This window comes from Phaseolus vulgaris, chromosome 6, assembly GCF_000499845.2.
Source record: "Phaseolus vulgaris cultivar G19833 chromosome 6, P. vulgaris v2.0, whole genome shotgun sequence".
Classification (NCBI taxonomy): domain Eukaryota; kingdom Viridiplantae; phylum Streptophyta; class Magnoliopsida; order Fabales; family Fabaceae; genus Phaseolus; species Phaseolus vulgaris.
Genome location: NC_023754.2, coordinates 21,069,558 through 21,087,831, shown reverse-complemented (window position 1 = coordinate 21,087,831; position 18,274 = coordinate 21,069,558). Strand labels below are relative to the sequence as shown.

Sequence of the window (18,274 nt, the reverse complement as noted above, 5' to 3'; positions counted from 1 at the left end):
AAAAATGTTAGAAATTTATCATTTTAGGTAATTACTCAGATCATAATGTTATCAATTCATGAAAAGATCTATGGCCTTTTTCATTCATCAGATTGAGAGTTACATCATTGTTCAGTAAGTGAAAAAAGAAGTGGGTAAGAGAAAAACGTTGTTACCTATAAAAAAATTTGCTGTCTAAACGTGTGAAAAGAAACACCGAACTCTACAAACATGACTATGAGATATTACAGCAGTTTAAGTGGGTTGTTCTCGGCTGAAAGTGTTCTCTTTGAAACTCTTGCTCAGCCAAATAGCAGTTTCCCTTGGGGAAGCTTTCCCTGGCCCAAACGGTTTTAATAAAACTCCAAGTTCTCCGTATCTTTCCTGCTGCAGTAATCTTGCACTAAATTCAAGCAAACCTTCTAATGCCTCTGCCCTTTGTTGGAATGACGAAGTATCAAACTGCCGGCAGTGCAAGTCTGAAGAGTTGTCGCTTGATGCTCCAGCTGTTGCATTTTGATTAGATGAGCCACTTTTATCCTCATTGTTTTTCTTGAGCATGCTGCGCTTGATTCCCTGCCAAGCATCTGTACATCCTGGCCTAACATAGGATGTGTCACATACCTTGATTGTGCATTTGTCTATCAAAGTTGAATCATTGCCACAAGGAGGGGAACCTGAGGAACCCTGGGCCGGGTTTGGTGAAGATCTATTTATGGGAAACAATTGGTCTTCATATGATGCTAATGGGAATTCTGCTATCCTATCAATCCGGGGAGAGTTAACTGAAATATTGGGTGAATTTACATGGCAAAGTAAACCAGTACTGGACCTGCGAGGAGGAAGCTGAATGCCACAACTTTGTGGGAATGGCAATGACGCTCTGCGGGTTGTATGGACAGGTTGTTTCATATTGTGTGAAACAGGAAGCTGCAACCATGGATTTCAGAAAGTCAGGAAAAACAATTCTAAATTGAATAATACCACACATGCAAGAGTAGTTTCATGTAAAACAACCCACTCAACAACAGAGATCGCATGCTTAAGTTTGTTCATTATATACCATGTAGCAAACATTAAAAATTGATTGTTTCTAGCTTGCCATACCGTCTTATGATTCTTTGAGGATACCATTGATTTCTTGGGGCTGGCAGAAGCTTTTGATGCAGTTAACCTAGGAGTCCTGGCATTACTAGAAGTTCTTGAAACAGCTCTCGGAACAGCTGACTTATCGAGTGACTTCAAATCCTGGTTGTCTCCAATAGAAAGTTCAGCAAATCTTTGATTTAAATTATCAGGAGTACAGTCTATCTCTAGCGTAGAGCATAGAGAATCTAGCTCCGCTCCTGATACACTGGGATTTAAAGTCCTATCATTGCTAAAAGAATGCCACTTATACCCAGAGACAGAAACACGATCATCTTCTGACTTCAAAAATCTAGTTTTCTTCGTGTAGTTGGAATCTGGCCAAAGACCTGGCAAAGTACTTCGCCTTGGGTTATTGATTTTGAGATGGACCTTAAGAACATAAGGTTGAAGATGTTGATTCCCGAGTAGCTCTGCAGCCTGCATCCAAAAGTACATGAAGGAAAATAAGCAAGAAATCATGGTTACTGAACACCACTTCACACAACCAATGTCACTTCATAATCAGTCTCCAGATCACCCTTCATTAGTCTAACTAGTTAAAGCATAGTTCAGCATATATGTTTACAATTATATAATAAGCAAACTAATACAATATGGAAAAACTAGTTTTTTTAATAATATGAAAAACCAAGTTAGTAAACCAAATTTAAATAAAAATCAGTAATAACCATATCTGTGCTGAGCTCATTTCAGACTAAAGAATAACATCAATACGGGAACCGTTTATTTTGATAAAAGCCTAATTTTAATTAAAATATTTTAAGATACAAAAATATAAATGTTCTTTACTTGTTATATCAATATGACTAGTTCATTTGACCTATCAGGTTGAATGCAATGAACCGCCTGACAAGTATTTTCACAATTTACTCACTAAATCTATCCAAACAAATTAAATCTGACTCTGATAATGTACAATTACGAAGTTTAGATTTCAGCAGACATATTTAAAATTTTACAAACGTTTAAGCACCTCTTTACTTATCAAGATACCTATCTGCACATGTAAGTGATAAGTTTATTATTGATTTAACGATAAACTAAAATTATTCTTTTGCACAATGGAAGATATGTTAACATGAAGGGATAATAGGTAAATTGTAGTAATATATAAAAGGAAATTCTCATTAAAGTTTGAAGGTAGAATCCATCATCAACCAAAGCCATCTCCAAAATGATGCACAGTACTAGAGCTGCACCATTAAATTTTATAGAATTATTCCATATCAGAGGAGAAGTTTTATGCATACACTAGGTCTAAGCTCTGGATTTTTCCGCAGCATGCTTTTCACAAGACCACGACTGCCAAAAGTGAAATAAAAAAATTGTTAGAACAATCTTACAGTTTATAATATAACTAATTTATTGCAATAAAGCTGTTAGTTACGACAATTTTAGGCATTTGGTCAATAAAAATTCCACATTTAACAGCATTAAGACGTGGCAGAGCAATTAACAACTAAAGGTATAACACATAGCAACTAAATGACAAAAGAACTAGGACTTACAATGCACCAGAATATTTTGTTGGCAATGGAGCCACTACCGACTTATTAATTTTGTTAATCAGGGCCTGTATATCCTGTTCGAAACAATTGAAAGAGAATTATATATACTTTTACAAAAGAGCAATGTTTACCACAAAATATATAAAAGCAGTAAATGCAAGTAGTTTTCAAGCTTTTTGAGAGATATATATGCAATTATGGCTGCAGCTGATATCAATTAAGAAAGTCATGAGAAAAAAGAAAGACACAAGTTCAAATTAGATGAATTATTCGGATTTGAATGTATAGTCAATCCATAGAACACAAGAACATGTTGAAACTAGGAAACATAACAGGATTTGGCTGCTTTAAAGAGGAGAGTATATTTTAGAGAATAAAATGCAGAGGAATAACAATTGATTGAAAAATTAATAGAGTACATTTTAACAACTTAATAGTTATAATGTCCACGCATACATGGGCATGCATAACAAGACTACACAGTTTATTTAAGTAATCGGTTATAACTCCACAATTTTTTCTATATTCTAGGGTGCACACCTCACTTTAGAGGAACCAAATTCAATTCATTAATAATCAAATTGATATGCAGACATCAGTATCTTATTATAAAAAACAGAAAATTGGTAATATGAAAGCAAAAAATGAAAGTATTAAATATGTTTGAAGACAGTATACAAAACGAAAAAAAAACTTGTGATTATAAAAGTAAACTTACAAATGCTTTGAATGCAGGCTTAAGCGAGGTCATTTCATATATACAACATCCTGAATAACCAAATTCAGAGATCATGAATACACAATCAACTAGATAATAAAAAACTTATCAGATAAAAATAATCATAATAAATGAGTACTTACCAAGGGACCAAATATCTGATTTAGAGCCATAAGGTATATCAGCAAGGAGTTCAGGGCACATGTAGCTAGGAGTTCCCACAACCTAAATTGCCAGACATTACTTATGATGACCACACAAAAGTTACTATCAGGAAGGCTAAATCATTCTTAGATTAAATATTTCTTACAGAGGAAGTTAGATCATCGGAAGTCAACATTTTAGCAAGTCCAAAATCACCTGATTCATCATTGACCACTTGTAAGCAAACTTTAAACCATCTATGCAATTATGCTTTATTTAAAGGAACAACAGAATAACTTACCAAGGCGCATGTCATGATCTTTTGTCAAGAATATATTTGAACACTGATAGAAATACATAATTCTCATTAATATATTGCTTAAAGGAACTTAGATGGAAATTGGAATGTTGTCACTAAGCAAAGAAGATTCTTTAGCTAACCTTGACATCACGATGAAGAATATGGTTCACATGCAAGTAATCAAGCGCCATAAGAAGCTGCACAAGCCACTTACATAGTTTCTGCAAATAGAAAACCATTTTAGATTTTAATCCAAATATGAATATTATATTGTTTATTCAAAGATGAATATTCATGTCTAAAGGAAAAGAGACATAAAAATTTCTGCAAGGAAAAAACAATCAGACATAACCTCTTCAGGAAACATGACGCCACTAGCTTTCTTTATAGCTTCCGCCCTATGTTTCATCAATTGTATATTTAAAATGATATTAACAACGCAATGTATTAAATACCCAAGGGAAAGAAGACATAATCATAAATTGTAAGCTAGTAATGAGAACAGAAACTTACATGTCTCCACCCTCACAATAACCTATAATAATGCATACATAGCAACCCTGAGAAGGAAGTTAGGTTACTAAGTCATCCATGAAGAATCAACAATAAAGATAAGCAGTAATAATAAAAGGAAATAGCTGAAGTGATTATCCAAACAAGAGAATAAGCTTGACTTTAACTAATAACATAGCTATATAACCTAGTATTTTTAGCCAACATTACTATATTTCATTGAAGATGCAAACTAACCCCTCAATGGTGACACCAATAAATTATTAAGGCAAATGAAACAAAATATTAGTGTTAGCATAAGACCAAGTCCACCAGATAAAACTACAAATATCTTTTAATGCAAATGTAGAGAGACTTAACAGCGATCGTCCAATAGAAGCTTAATAGGTAAATCATCTAATAGAAGCCATTCTTGTATAAACTTCTTGAAATAAAACGAGGAGGTGAAGACAAGGACAGTTCAAGAACCACATACCTTTTCTACCCATGAATCTTTATACTCTACGATAAATGGGTTTCTTAATTTGGAGAGGAGCTCCATCTAAACAGATCAAGTGAAGAAAAAAATTAATAATATACTGAATCCTGCTTACAATAATATGCTGACTCATATTCACATCAAATGTTTGAAGACAAGTGGTTGTAAGTTTACAGAAAATTCATAGCACATGATGTTTAAGCTTATTCATTTTTTTTTAACTGCAATTTAAGAACAAACCTCCAGGTGAGCAGACCTACGAGAGCGCTCAGTTTGGCGAGCAAGGCGAATCTTCTTCAGCACATATCTACATAATTGAAAAGACAAACATGAAATGCACAAACAAATAGATATAGACTCTGAAAGGGAAAAATGAAGGTAAAAAAAGTTCAATTCTCACTTTTTCTTCTCATGCTTATGCTTCACAAGAAGAGCAGAACCAAAAGCGCCTTTTCCAATTTGCTCAAGCACTTCATACTGCTCCATTTCATCAGTTAGCAACAGATTTCCCTCTCCTAGATACAAGCAAGTCCGATTCTTTAAAAAAAAATTACAAAGGAAAAAGGTCTAATACTAATACTAAACCCATAAATCAAATTTCAAGGTCAATTACTTAAATCTAGCGATACATCAGAAGGAATTTAACTAAAATGTCAGCGGAAGTTGCTTAAAAAGCACATATGGTTGCAGGTAAAACTTTCTCCCTTTCTCCCTTTCTCATTGTACATACAACGAGGGTACAGCATTGTAATAACGTGCACAATACCAACAAGTAAGTACCAATTACTTCAACTTATGTATGAAGGTTAACCAGTTATAGTAATTCTTAGCGAGAACCCTATAGAAATAGAAATTGCAGAAGGACTGCGAGAAAGCTGAACCTCTTTTCACTCTTAATTGTTTTCTTTTTGTAAACAAAACTACATTCACGAACTCCGTAGTGCAAGAAAAAGCGGTTACAGAGCAATAATTTCTGGAAGCGAAGTCCAGAGGAAGGAAATAACAAATGGAAGTAAACGCCGAAAGCGCAAACGCGGAAAATGGAGAGAAATCCAAGAAATTACGGGAAAAAAAACTGAGAAGACGAAATGAAACATTTGAGGTAAAAATAAAAGCAAAGAAAGAGAAGAAAAGACAAAGTGTACCTGAGACGGTATGAGGAGAAGTTGAGGGAGGGGATGGAAGGGATTCAAGAGAAAGAGGGAAGAGACGAATCGGAGAATGCGAAGTTGAACATTGGCAAAGGAAGTGCAAAACGACACCGTTGTTGGAGCTGCAGCAGAGGAAGCTGCAGAAGCTCTTTCGCCATCGTGGTTGGTTTGGAAGAAAGAAAATGACGTTTTACATTGCAAATTATGAAAGCGGGTTAATTTGAAGAGAGGCTTAAGGTCATGATGATGATATGAGAGGAAGCGAAAATGATAGAAGGGTCAACATTGGAGTCATTAATTAATAATCAATAGTTCATCATTAATGCAATTCAGATCTCTCCCACACTAGTAATTAAAGATCATTCGTGAAAGCAACATACAAACTAAAATCTCAGTCAACACCTTTTACTACTTAATCAATTTTCAAAAATTATTTAAGCTCTAATATTCTAATAAATCCCTAGAAAAAAGTTAATAAAAAAAGTTTAAATATATTTTTCACACACTTAGTTTTCAATTCTTAATTCTAATTTTAAACCTTCAAAAATACTTGTAAGAAAAAATCTATTCTAACAAATCAAACGGATTTCTAGTATAAATTGCTGTATTATAATTACAAGTAATCAATAAATCTAAATTTAGACTAAAAAAATAAAATACATTTAAGTTATATTAAAAAATAAGACTATATATTTATGGATTGTGTGATGGTAAGACACGATAGGTTCAACAATTTTTCTTTAAGATAAATTCGAAATAGTTTTCATATTAAAAATGTGAATTTTTAAATTTAACTCAATCTCATAAAATTAACTTATAAAATAATTTTTATATTCATTTATATTTTAATAAAATATTTTAATCTAAAATTTAAGTTTGATGTCTTGAACTTTGTAATCGACTGACCGAGTCAAAGAACACCTCAAGTTACACAATAAATAAGAGTAACGACAGTGACAGAAAGATGTTACAAATATTCTCTAAATATTATAATATACTTATATATCAATATACCTCCCTATTAATCCATGATCATGATGCATATCAATCAATAACTGATATACGGTTCATCATGGCAAAGGTCCATAACTAATACTATAAATAAAACATTTTGCAGAAGTGTAATGTACTATTTACATTCTGTTATAATACACCTAAAATCTGAGTATTAACTTGATCGTCGTAGAGCAATCAAAGGAGAAAACTTGAAAAGAAGAATAAGGAGATAACCGACACATCAACAACAATTGTACAACCAATTTCAAATACTATATACAACCAATTTCAAATACTATATAAATACTATATGGGACCTGGTACAAGTTCCAACAACTTATACAAATAAAGATTCAAATTATTTTATTAAGTGGGGCAGTAGAGCCTTAGGTTGTAGTGAAAATATTATATATGGAGGAATATTGTAGGCTATGTAGTTTAGTTTAAAAAATAAAAAGGTTATGGTTTTAGGGTCTAGAATAGAAGAATATAGTAATGATGTAATTTGATTGAGCCTTAGATGGTGGAAAGTGTGGAAAGAGAAACTCTTCTACCAACTCATTACTTATTTCTTAACAACCTCTTCTCGTTCTCAATTACCCACCTTATCATCCGCCGCATAAATTCAGGTCAATTTATTCTCACAACACTGTTATTAAAAAGTTCAAATTCAAATTCAAAGAACGTTAACCTTGAGAACATAAATTATATGTAAAAAGGACTAATTAGAGATCCTTGTTAAAACTTAATTTTGTATGAAGTAAAATGAGCTTCTAAATAAGATGCATGATATCCTTTTCGAAACGCTTTCATCTAACTTTTCGAAATCAAACAATACATATAAAGTGAAACACTAGTGTCAACAATTTTTGTCCAACTTTCAAAGATGTCCAAAATCTAAACAGAAGAAGTCATTTTCACATGAGTGGTTCCATCCAAACCCACCCTAATTGGCTTCCCAATGCAATTGATAAATTGAGATAACAAATCCTACAACATTTATAACTACAAAACCAATTACAGACCAAAATATTTGAGAATACTGTAAGGAAACAATAATGTTTGTAACAAACACACCTACCTATCAACCTCTCTTCAAATCTAGATTGAGGAAAAATATTTCCACATAGATAAAATATAATATATTATTAAAAATTACATTGCATTCAAGATAAAACTCTCAACTTCACACTTGGATCTCCAATACACCTCTTCACGCTGAAAGTAACTGGCCTAATAAGTAATAAATATTTCTTAGGATAAGTTCAAAAATGGCTATGATATCATATTAAGAAGTGAATATTAAGCATAATTCAATTCCATAAAACTGACTTATAATGAAAGATTTACACCCACTTATATACTATGAAATACTCTAATCTTTAGATATTCAACGATGCTCATATCTATTAAGATGACCTGATGAATTAATTTATTTTATATATTTTCTTGAATTACCATTATTTTATACTTGTTTAACTACATTTTTTCTAGTTAATTTTCTCAACATAAAATAAATAAATAGCTCACAAAAATATTAAAGGGACATAAGTTTAATCAGATGATAAAAAATAAAATAAAGTAAAAAGAAAATATGAAATAGGTGATGCATCCGTGTCAAAGTTTAATAAAAATAACTAATATATTAATCATTTCCTTTTCTATAAAATAAATAACTTCATATTTTTTATTAAGTTTACATATATTTTGCAGCAAATCAAAGATAATGGACATATTACCTACTTCAATAAATGTAAATCAAATAATCATGATTTGTAATGCTTATCTCATTCAGGTTTTTCTTCAAGTCAACATCTCTATGGTGGAAGAATGCAACACACATTTTGCTTTCCTTCAATTAATTGCATATGTATTTTAAAAGATTTGGGGTACAATAGAAAAATATGAATGTTTTATATAGAAAAAAATGGCCTCTACCAAGATTCTTCTAGGTGCTATAATTTCTGTACTTTTCCATTACAAAGACAGATAATAATAGCCTTTACAAAAACAAAAATAATAGTAACAACCCAATATAAATATAATTTAATTTTAGTTACACATCATAATTTGTAGTTGTATGAAAATATTTATATTATCAACTATCAATCTAACTTTTTTTTCTCTGCAAAAACAAAGGATAATTAGGTGTATTAGAATTAGAAAAAGCAGCATCACTAAATCAATCAATTCATTTAAAATATTTTCTCCATTAAAATTCAAAACTTACAATAATTTATATTTAAAGGTTACCTCAAAAAATATATTTAAAATAATTTGACTTCACTCCTAAACGATTTGATATTATTAATATATATATATATATATATATAAAATAGTACATATGAAATATAAAAATAATTAAAAAAAGTTAAAAAAATATTTAAAAGGAAAATACTATTAGAAAGTGAAACTTTAAATTTAATTTAATTTCACAAAATTTAAAACTAATTTATAGAATGAGATTTACACTTATTTATATACAATAAAATCTTATCATCGAGATGTTATCATCTTTATACATAAACAAACACATTTTGTATTGTGTTAAGGTTGAACCGAAACACTGTTCTGTGCGAATGGACATATGCCAAACAATTAATTAAAGGAAAAAAAATGACTTGGAAGATTGTGAAAGAAAATAAAACAAAATCTAAAGACGGTGGGATTGGTGGAAAAAGGATCTGCGTGACCAAGCACCCAATCTAAACGTGTTTTCCATAATCGGATATCATATTATAAAATATAAAAAAAAAATTATCAAATATCATAATTTTTATTATTATTATTATAGCTTTTAAAATGAACACCCATAACCATTCATTGTCCATTCCTACACCGCAACAGAAAGCGACACTGCATCCTGGAACACAAAAAATTTGATTCTACATTATATAAAAATATTTTCTCATTTTTTTTCCTTGTCTAGTTTTGGTTAAAAATAGTTGTATTGAAGGATTTATTATTGATTTGAATCCACAAGTTGGGCCTGCAAGGATAGATATTATTATGGGCCGAATATTTGAAATAAGGCCCAAGTGTTATTTGGGCGAGGTGGCCTGATATTATGATTTGAGAAAAAAAAGAGAATGAAATGGGTTAATTATGTTGACTGTTGTTGTTAAAGTCAAATAATGGAGTGGTGAATAATGGTGTTGGCAATAAGGGACCACATAACGCACGTGTAAGCGTTTACTGAAAGTGAAAATTTGTATAATAGAAAAGAGAAGAGATGCAGAGGAGCACATGGGCATGCATGATGTATGTGGCAGTGTGTGACAGTGAAAAATGAATGAGTGTGTTTGTGTCAATGTGTTATGCAGAGAACTGTGGGGCCAAAACCACTCTCATATCAAATATATCATTCTTTTTAAACCTTTTTATCACTCTCCAATCACCAGGAAGAAGATAATTAATCACTGCAAGAATTTCATTCTGTTTCCATTTCAATTTTTTTTAAGTTTTCATGAATTTTAGTCCTCCATAATTTTAGGTTTAAAATAGTTTAATCTTATAATTTTCTAAAAATATGTATTTTAGTTCCTTTATTAAATTTTCACCAATTAATATGAGTATTACTAAGTCTTCACGTCAGAGTCTAATAATCACCTTAAATCTTAAATATTTTTTCTCCTTTCTTTCTCTAAACTCTAATCATCATGCTGCAAAAATGTGCATAATGAACTACTTATTTTTACTAAATAAATATTGATTCAAAATTATTCGAATCAATGAGACGTGAGTAATAACCAGAGAGAAAATTAACATAGCTATTAGAGATACACAAGTTAGATTTTGTTTGAGAGATTAGTTAGTCCTTCTATCCTATTATATAAGCTAAATATAATTTAATTTCATCAACACTTTGTTATGTACTCATTATACTTATTTTTTTCATTATCTGTCATTTCTTTGTTTACTAAAAAATTATATGTTTTTTTATTTCACTAGGTGCTCACTTGTTTAAATATTAAGTATTTAAATTTTTATTTTATTAAGTATTCATTTGATTTAATTTTAATTTAAATATTTAATCTTTACATTCTGTCAAGGTGGAGGAATAACTGGTGTCTAAGTGAGTACAAACTCTTAAACAAGTTGGTAAATCTTTAATCTTGATCACAATTTATTTTTTAAAATGTTTCGATAGGTTAGAGAAGGAGTATATAGTGGAACTATGTTCACTGTTTCTTTTAATTTAACTTGAATGTAAATCTTTCATATTAATTATCAGTTTCTATAGATGTTCACATTTATTGTTTCGTTATATATATGTGATTTATTTATATTACATATTAGTTGGTATATTTAAGAATGAATTTAAGAATGATAAATGAAGTGTGAAAATGATGAAAAAGTTACAACTTAACAGGTGACAAATACAAACAAGGTGTTGCTGAAGAGGGTCTTTCTTGTACAGTGATTATCCTCCATCTATCATTGATTGGTTGGTGATGCATTTGGGTGGTGACAAATCAACAATATACACCAACTGTCACAAATACTCAAATAGGTTGTTGGAGACAAATTATTTTTCTTAGAAACCAAAGGACAAGGGTTAGCAAAACAAGAATGATGGCTACTCATGTTCCTTACAATTTGTTTTTAATATTTTAAAACACAAAAAATTACCAATTAATATTCAATTAAGTTGAAATTATTTCTTTTAACTTAAGAACGATTAAAAACTAATAAATAAGCTCTAATCAATTTATATTGTTATATTAAAATAAAATTAACTTAAAAAATTATAATAAATCAAAACTAAATCCTAAATTTTAAACCTTAAATATTATATAAATATTTTCTCCATCCGCGCCGAAGATATAAAAAATGACATATTTACAAGTGTTTTAATCAATAAAATAGAGAAGAATACACATTCCATAAGAAAAACACATGAACCATTATACAGTGTTGATATTCTTAGCATTTGATTGCTCTGTGATAAATTGACAAAATCATTGAATTTCATTTCATATTTTATGTATATTTATTTGAAAAAAATATTTGCAAGTAATTTTTTTTATATAATTTTGGTTTACTATGATAGAATAAAAAGAAAATAAATAAAAAATCAGTAATATATATATATATATATATATATATATATATATATTGCTAAATGAGAAGTACTTTTAAGAATTGTATATTATGACTTTATTTTAAGAATTGTATATAGTTGAAAGGACAATAAATAATACAAAATTTAAAGAGATTTTTTTAATCAGCAAATTTTAAGAAAATTTCAAGAGAGTATATATATTAAAGTGATATCATCAAAATCAATAGTCTAAATCATTTGATTAAAATAAATAAATCACTGCCACTTGTACTAACACAAACTGCTAGTCCATTTTTAATTGAAACTCACTTAATTTCTCTCTTATTGAATATTGTTAATAAAGTTTTTTATTCGTTCACATGATATAATTTTATTTTTTTTAAATTTGACAATTTTACTTTTAACAACACGATGATGACTTTATAACAAAAGAATGTAAGAGAGAAATATACAGTGTGCTCCTCTAAAGTAGGGAAAATTTCTACGGTAAGATAATTTATTTTATTCTTAAAACTATAATATTTGACTTCTTTATATAATTCACTCCACAAATTCTTTGGATATTTTTCTTTTTAAAATAGACTAAATTTTAACATTATAATTTATCCTAGTTAGAATTTCGTTTTAAATTTTGAACATTGTAGTATCAACTAAGACTATATATGCTTCATAAGTTAATACTTTTTTTTTATAATTATCTCAAAATTAAAAGCCCTATATTTGAAAGAAAAAATTCAACACTATTTAAGAGCACCAACTCAAATATCCAAATTCACCTATGAGATATTCTCCGATTATTTAAAAAAAAAAAATCTTCTATGTTAAGACAAAAATGTTAGATTTTAATATTTTATTGTGCATATCCCAATGGATAAATTAATAAGAAAATAGTCAGTAATAATTTTTTGCACTTCATATAACTTTTCTATTTGATTTTTAATAAGATAATATCATTATTATTAACAGAAATTATCATGTTTGTTATTTTAAGACGAGGATTTTTTTTTATTAGAACAAAGAAAGATATATTTTCGTGTTTGTGTAATTATTATATAAATGAACTTCCGTATCCTTAGGCATGCTATTGATTCATCATCATGCAAGCTAGCAATAATTTATAACTTTTTTCCCTATATACTGGGATGAAAACACTGATAATTCCTTTGGCTTTTTTACCATCCCATTAGATTTTAAAAGGACCAAGAGTTTTATAATTTCAACATTAATTTTTATCTTATTTAATTTTATAATATGTATTTAAAATACAAAAAAAAATATTTTTTTTTTGAGAAGAATACTATTCCTGGGAATGTCTCATAGAAGGCTCTTTTCCCGGGTGAGTGTGTTTCCAATGAATGGGCATTAAATAGATGCATGAAACATCAATCTCATGAAAAAGAAAATGTAGATTGAAAGTGGCATTATGAAAAGTCTTCCACACAAGATAAGCATTGTTCTACTTCCTCAAGCTGTCGGTGCTCACCAAAAATCAAAATATACATATTCAATTAATTTTTGCTGCTATATATAAAAGTGCTCCCACCACCAAAAGAGAAAGAAAAGAATGCTACATTCATAAACTTGTACCAGGTTTTCTGAAATGATGCAATTTTCAAATTATACTGAGGAAATTACGATGGTAAAGCAGTGACTTTTAATATGTAGTTGTTAAAATTAACATAATTTTTTGAATAATGGAACTTATTAGGCCATATGGGCAAATTAATGAATCCAAAGAAGGTATTATTGAGTTCTGCTGTGACCTGCATGATCAATTAACATGCATACTGATTGATCCAAACCACCTTACCCCACATGAGAAGACTCATCAGCTTCCACTTCTTCATCATCATCCGGTGGCATTTGGCCGGAATTCGTGGTTGGACTCATGTAGTTCCCTTCCCTTTCAGACTGTGACACAATTTTTCCCTGACCATACAGGCAACTCAGTTGATGGAAATAGGGACAGGTCCTAGAGTTGAGGGACCTTTTCTTGTTAACATCTTTGGTTTTTCTGAAGTACTTGTTTATGTTCTCCCACTTCTCTTTGCATCTCTTTGCACTTCTCTTGTATCCCAGCTCTGACATCCCTTGAGAGATTCTCTCCCACAGAGGACCCTTATTGCTTCCTTCTTTCTCTTCATTGTTGTTGTTACTTACACTCGTGCACCTCAGGTTTATCAGTGCCAACACTTCATCCCTTGGCCATCTTCTCCCAACATCCTCTTTCGAATTCTCACTGCTGGCTCTAATGGAAACTGAATTTGACTCTAATGGAATCATGTTATTATGGCTATTCAGGGAAGAACTAGGGTTGTGGGGAGTTGGGGAAGAGTTGGAGGAGGAAGGAACTTGTAATAATGTGTCACTTGAACTAGGGTTTTCTGCTTGCAACTTAGTTTGATCATGATTCAGAAGCATTTTAGGAGAAGGTGTTGGATCAAGATTGTTGTTGTCTTCATTGGAAGGAGTATTAGGGTTTTGAGTGTGCAATGAGCGATTTGGAAGATTTGAACCGTCTGTGCTGTAGTGCTTGCCATTCTGGGTTGGAGGGGATGGTGTTGTTGCACATTTCTTTAAGAATTCAATTATGGTGGCGTGTCTATCCCCTGCAATAGCTTGCTCCTGCGCCATGATCTCAAGCTCCTTGTTCATTCTCTCCATCTCTTGCTTCTTCCACGCTTCCTCTCTGGTGAACTTCTCTTGGTCCCTTTTGACCATGTCCTCGAGGAGCCTGTTGTGAATCTCTTCTTGTTGAGCCATCATCTTGTTGACAACACTCTCGCAAAAACCCTTGAACATTTCGAACCTATCACGCCTCTTCCTCTTGCGCTGCTTTGACTTTTCCACCACAACCTTGTCTTCCGTTCGATCACATTGTTGATGGCCCATGTTGTCTCCTCCCAGGTGGAGGGTCTCTTCACTTCTCACAATCCCATCATCACCATCACAATCACCACCACCACCACCACTCGGATCAGGGTTTTGACAAAGCTCCTCCAGCTCGCTGAAGAACCGGTAATTGTTCTTGCCGTAGTTGCTAATGTTGTCGAAATATCTACTCTCGTCTTCGAACTTCTCCTTGCACTTCTCAGCACTCTTCTTAAACCCAAGCTCTGCCAGCTTCCTGCACACATCATCATCATCATAAATACAAAAATCTAAAACCCAACACATAAACATTTTTTCTTTATTTCAATTTATCTGCTTCACACAATTGTAAGAACGTACTGTCCTCAACGTTTCAAATTAACGGTTTTCATTCCTTCAAGTTAATTTCTTTCCTCCATGGCTGGCTCAGCCTTATATATATCTTTCTCTCGGGGTCTGTGTCTTGCCGTGCAGTGTCAGCGTGCGAGCTAAAGTATCATTGCTCGTATGTGCACGTGTGCGTTCATTTGTCTACCACATGAGGGTATAACATAGCATGTGATGATTAATGGAATTAATTTCTCATTTCCCCCAGATCATTGGTCTCAGTGAGTGAATCAAAAGAGAACAGTAGGGTTTAACTGAAAGCATGTACTGTGTATATATATGAAATGTAATGGAACATATACGACGTACCTTGAGACATGGTCCCACGTGTGCTCCGGGAACCAATTCTCCATGCTAGATCTGATTCTCAAAAGTGCAAGGAGTTCATCGTTGGTCCAGGAATCGGTTAGGTCTGGTAATTGTGTTGGGTCTGTTTGAATGTGGATTGAAGCAAGCTTGTGTGGTGGTTGATGTTTGTGGGTGGGAGAAGGGGGGTGCAATATTGGGTGGAAGAGATTGGGTTGGAGTGGGAAGTGGTGTGGAGATTGAGAAGGAACGTTATGGGGATGATGAAAGGGTAGGAAGGTAGTTGAGGGAGTTGAAGAGGCATGGAGAGGGAAAGACAAGTGGAGAGGAAGAGTGGTCCTTGGTGATATGAATTGGTGGAACTGGTCTGGTGCTGCTCCATCGAACATGTTGCTGTTTCTGTTTGAGTTCTTTCTCCTCACCACATTGCTACAACAAACTTCTCAAAACCTTCACTTAACTTCTCTCTCTCTCTCTCTCTTTCTCCCTCGCGTTTATCAAGGAGATTGTCCTTGCATGAAAAGGAAAAGATAGCCCCCGACACCTTTTTAGGAGAAAGTGAACTCACCGGCCACCCTCTAAACCATAATATTTTAATCAAGAGTAAGAGTAAGATCTATCAATAATCATGAAAGTAGAAACAAACTTTTGCTGAATCATACTCATAAACTGGTGCATTTGCATTGTAAAAATAAGCATTTTAGTCTACGCAATTAAATATTGTATGACCATGGACAAGTCAATCCAACCACGTTGGTATATTGAATTGATTTAAAACTTGTGGAACCCTTTTTCTCCTTGCAAACAACCCATTAAACACACAGTAGTAGAGAAGAATTGTTTAAGTGTAATGAGAGTTAGATGTGAGTGAGAAGAGAGGGATGGAGTAGCTGACGGTGATGATGGTGTAATTAACGGCATGGGGATGGCAGGACACGTGAAAAGAAGCAGAGAGTGGGACCAATGATTTAAGGATGGGAATCTTGAGTTGGTACAAAGGAATACAGTGGTGTCGTACAGGAACAGCAGCCAGCACGTGCAAGCGCTTACTGTGTAGTGGACGCTTGCACACAGTCACAGAACACAGCCAAGAGCACATGGGATGGGAGAAAGCTTATGCAACAAATTGTTTGTTTTGTTTTGCATGCTATGTTATGCTATGTAATCACACCCTCATTCTCATTCAGACAAGCCTAAATTCACATTGGGTGGGGGAAAATCGATGCCAACATCGCATTATTGTGTGACTTAAATAAAAAAATATGTAGAAATCAAACATGAACAGATGTCTGTTTGCTGCTTGCTGCTTGCTGCTTCCTGCTTGAGTCAGTGTCTGCCACGGAAGAGGGGCCCCCCCAAAGGAGCCTCATATACTAGAAGACAACGTGGGACCCTCTCTCCTTACATAAACATTGCACCATATGCATCTCCTGTGTTGTCACTATATATTCAACACTTCCTCTGCAACTTGTGTTCTCAATCACCACCTCCCTATTAGCCTAACACAATCAACGTTTAAGTTGGACAAAAATTACCATATCACTGTTTCACCTTTTCATCAACCTGCTTTCAATGCTGTTGTCATCATTTTTCATTTGCAGCTTCATTCTGTTCAGTAGTGTTATTAGAGGCCTCTTCTGTTCTGTTAATTGTGTGGTTAATTAGGAGGAGTTAACTGAGGTAACTTTCCAAATTTGGTAAAATGAGTTTCGTTTTGTAACCTGGGAGCATGCTTAACTTGGTCCACTCAACACAAAGCTCCAGAGCAAGATCAGGATAGGGTGATGGGTTCAACCTGACACATTTTTTAAAAGGTGTATTGAATGAATTTAAATATAAATGAACTTTAATCTTTTGAACTTATTTACTCTTATTATTTCAAGAGTATTTTTATCTATAAATCTAAATACTGTCTTGTAAATAGAATATATAAGTTTTTGATATTACAAGTTCTTGATGAAATTTATGCTATGATGATTTGTTCCCTAAGAGGGGTCTAAAAGACTTTTTTCAGCACACTTCAATTAATGCATCAAACATTTAGCAAAGTTTGTTTGATTATTTAAAAATGATGCAGAGAGAAATAATTCAATTAGCTTAAAACATAGTAAAGAAACAATGATTTTCGAATTTTAAACAAAATTAGTTTAATATTAAATCTCTTCCACAGCCAACACGCGACAAGAGTTTTAATATTTTTATTCACAACTCGTGTAACAATTTTATATATGAGGGTAGATATTGTACTTGCCATGTCAAGTGATATCCTTTATTTAAAATATATTTAGATTATAACTTCATTTATTTCTCACCTTTCATTTCACTCTTGCACAACTTTCTTGACTTTTTTATAGTCCATTTTAATATTTAATATTTTTTAATTTAATTTTTCATATTTTAATAAACATCAATCAAAATAAATGCCTGCTGAATCAATATATTTATTTTGTTAAGAATTTTTCACCATGGATTGTACACACGAAAAATGTCTTGTCAAATAATAATATTTAATTAATTTTGAAATTTTATATTATATCAGTAAAAACAAAGTATTAAGAGCGTGATAAGAGATACTTAGGAGTTGTTTTTTAGTTCCTTAAAACAATTTTCCAACTGGATAATTAATTGTATAACATCTAAACTTGTTTAAAAAAATGTCTAGAAAATTTTCAACCAACTTAACCTTTAGAATAAAATTATTATTTATT

The 18,274-nt window shown here is 31.9% G+C and overlaps 2 protein-coding genes across 2 annotated transcripts; both read right to left on the bottom strand.

Moving 5' to 3' along the window:
• Nucleotides 1-55: 55 nt before the first annotated feature.
• Nucleotides 56-6,267, bottom strand: LOC137831769 (serine/threonine-protein kinase Nek2-like). Its single transcript, XM_068639577.1, has 15 exons — nt 5,936-6,267; nt 5,191-5,305; nt 5,031-5,097; nt 4,788-4,853; nt 4,313-4,359; nt 4,152-4,197; nt 3,940-4,020; nt 3,800-3,842; nt 3,665-3,714; nt 3,498-3,579; nt 3,355-3,404; nt 2,637-2,710; nt 2,379-2,430; nt 1,087-1,545; nt 56-909 (listed from the first exon to the last, which is right to left on the bottom strand). Exons 2-15 carry the CDS (start codon nt 5,274-5,276, stop codon nt 235-237), a joined length of 1,878 nt encoding a protein of 625 aa, XP_068495678.1. The 5' UTR covers nt 5,277-5,305; nt 5,936-6,267; the 3' UTR covers nt 56-234.
• Nucleotides 6,268-13,390: 7,123 nt separating this feature from the next.
• LOC137831771 (trihelix transcription factor GTL2-like) lies at nt 13,391-16,787 on the bottom strand. Its single transcript, XM_068639578.1, has 2 exons — nt 15,570-16,787; nt 13,391-15,129 (listed from the first exon to the last, which is right to left on the bottom strand). Exons 1-2 carry the CDS (start codon nt 15,953-15,955, stop codon nt 13,809-13,811), a joined length of 1,707 nt encoding a protein of 568 aa, XP_068495679.1. The 5' UTR covers nt 15,956-16,787; the 3' UTR covers nt 13,391-13,808.
• Nucleotides 16,788-18,274: the final 1,487 nt, after the last annotated feature.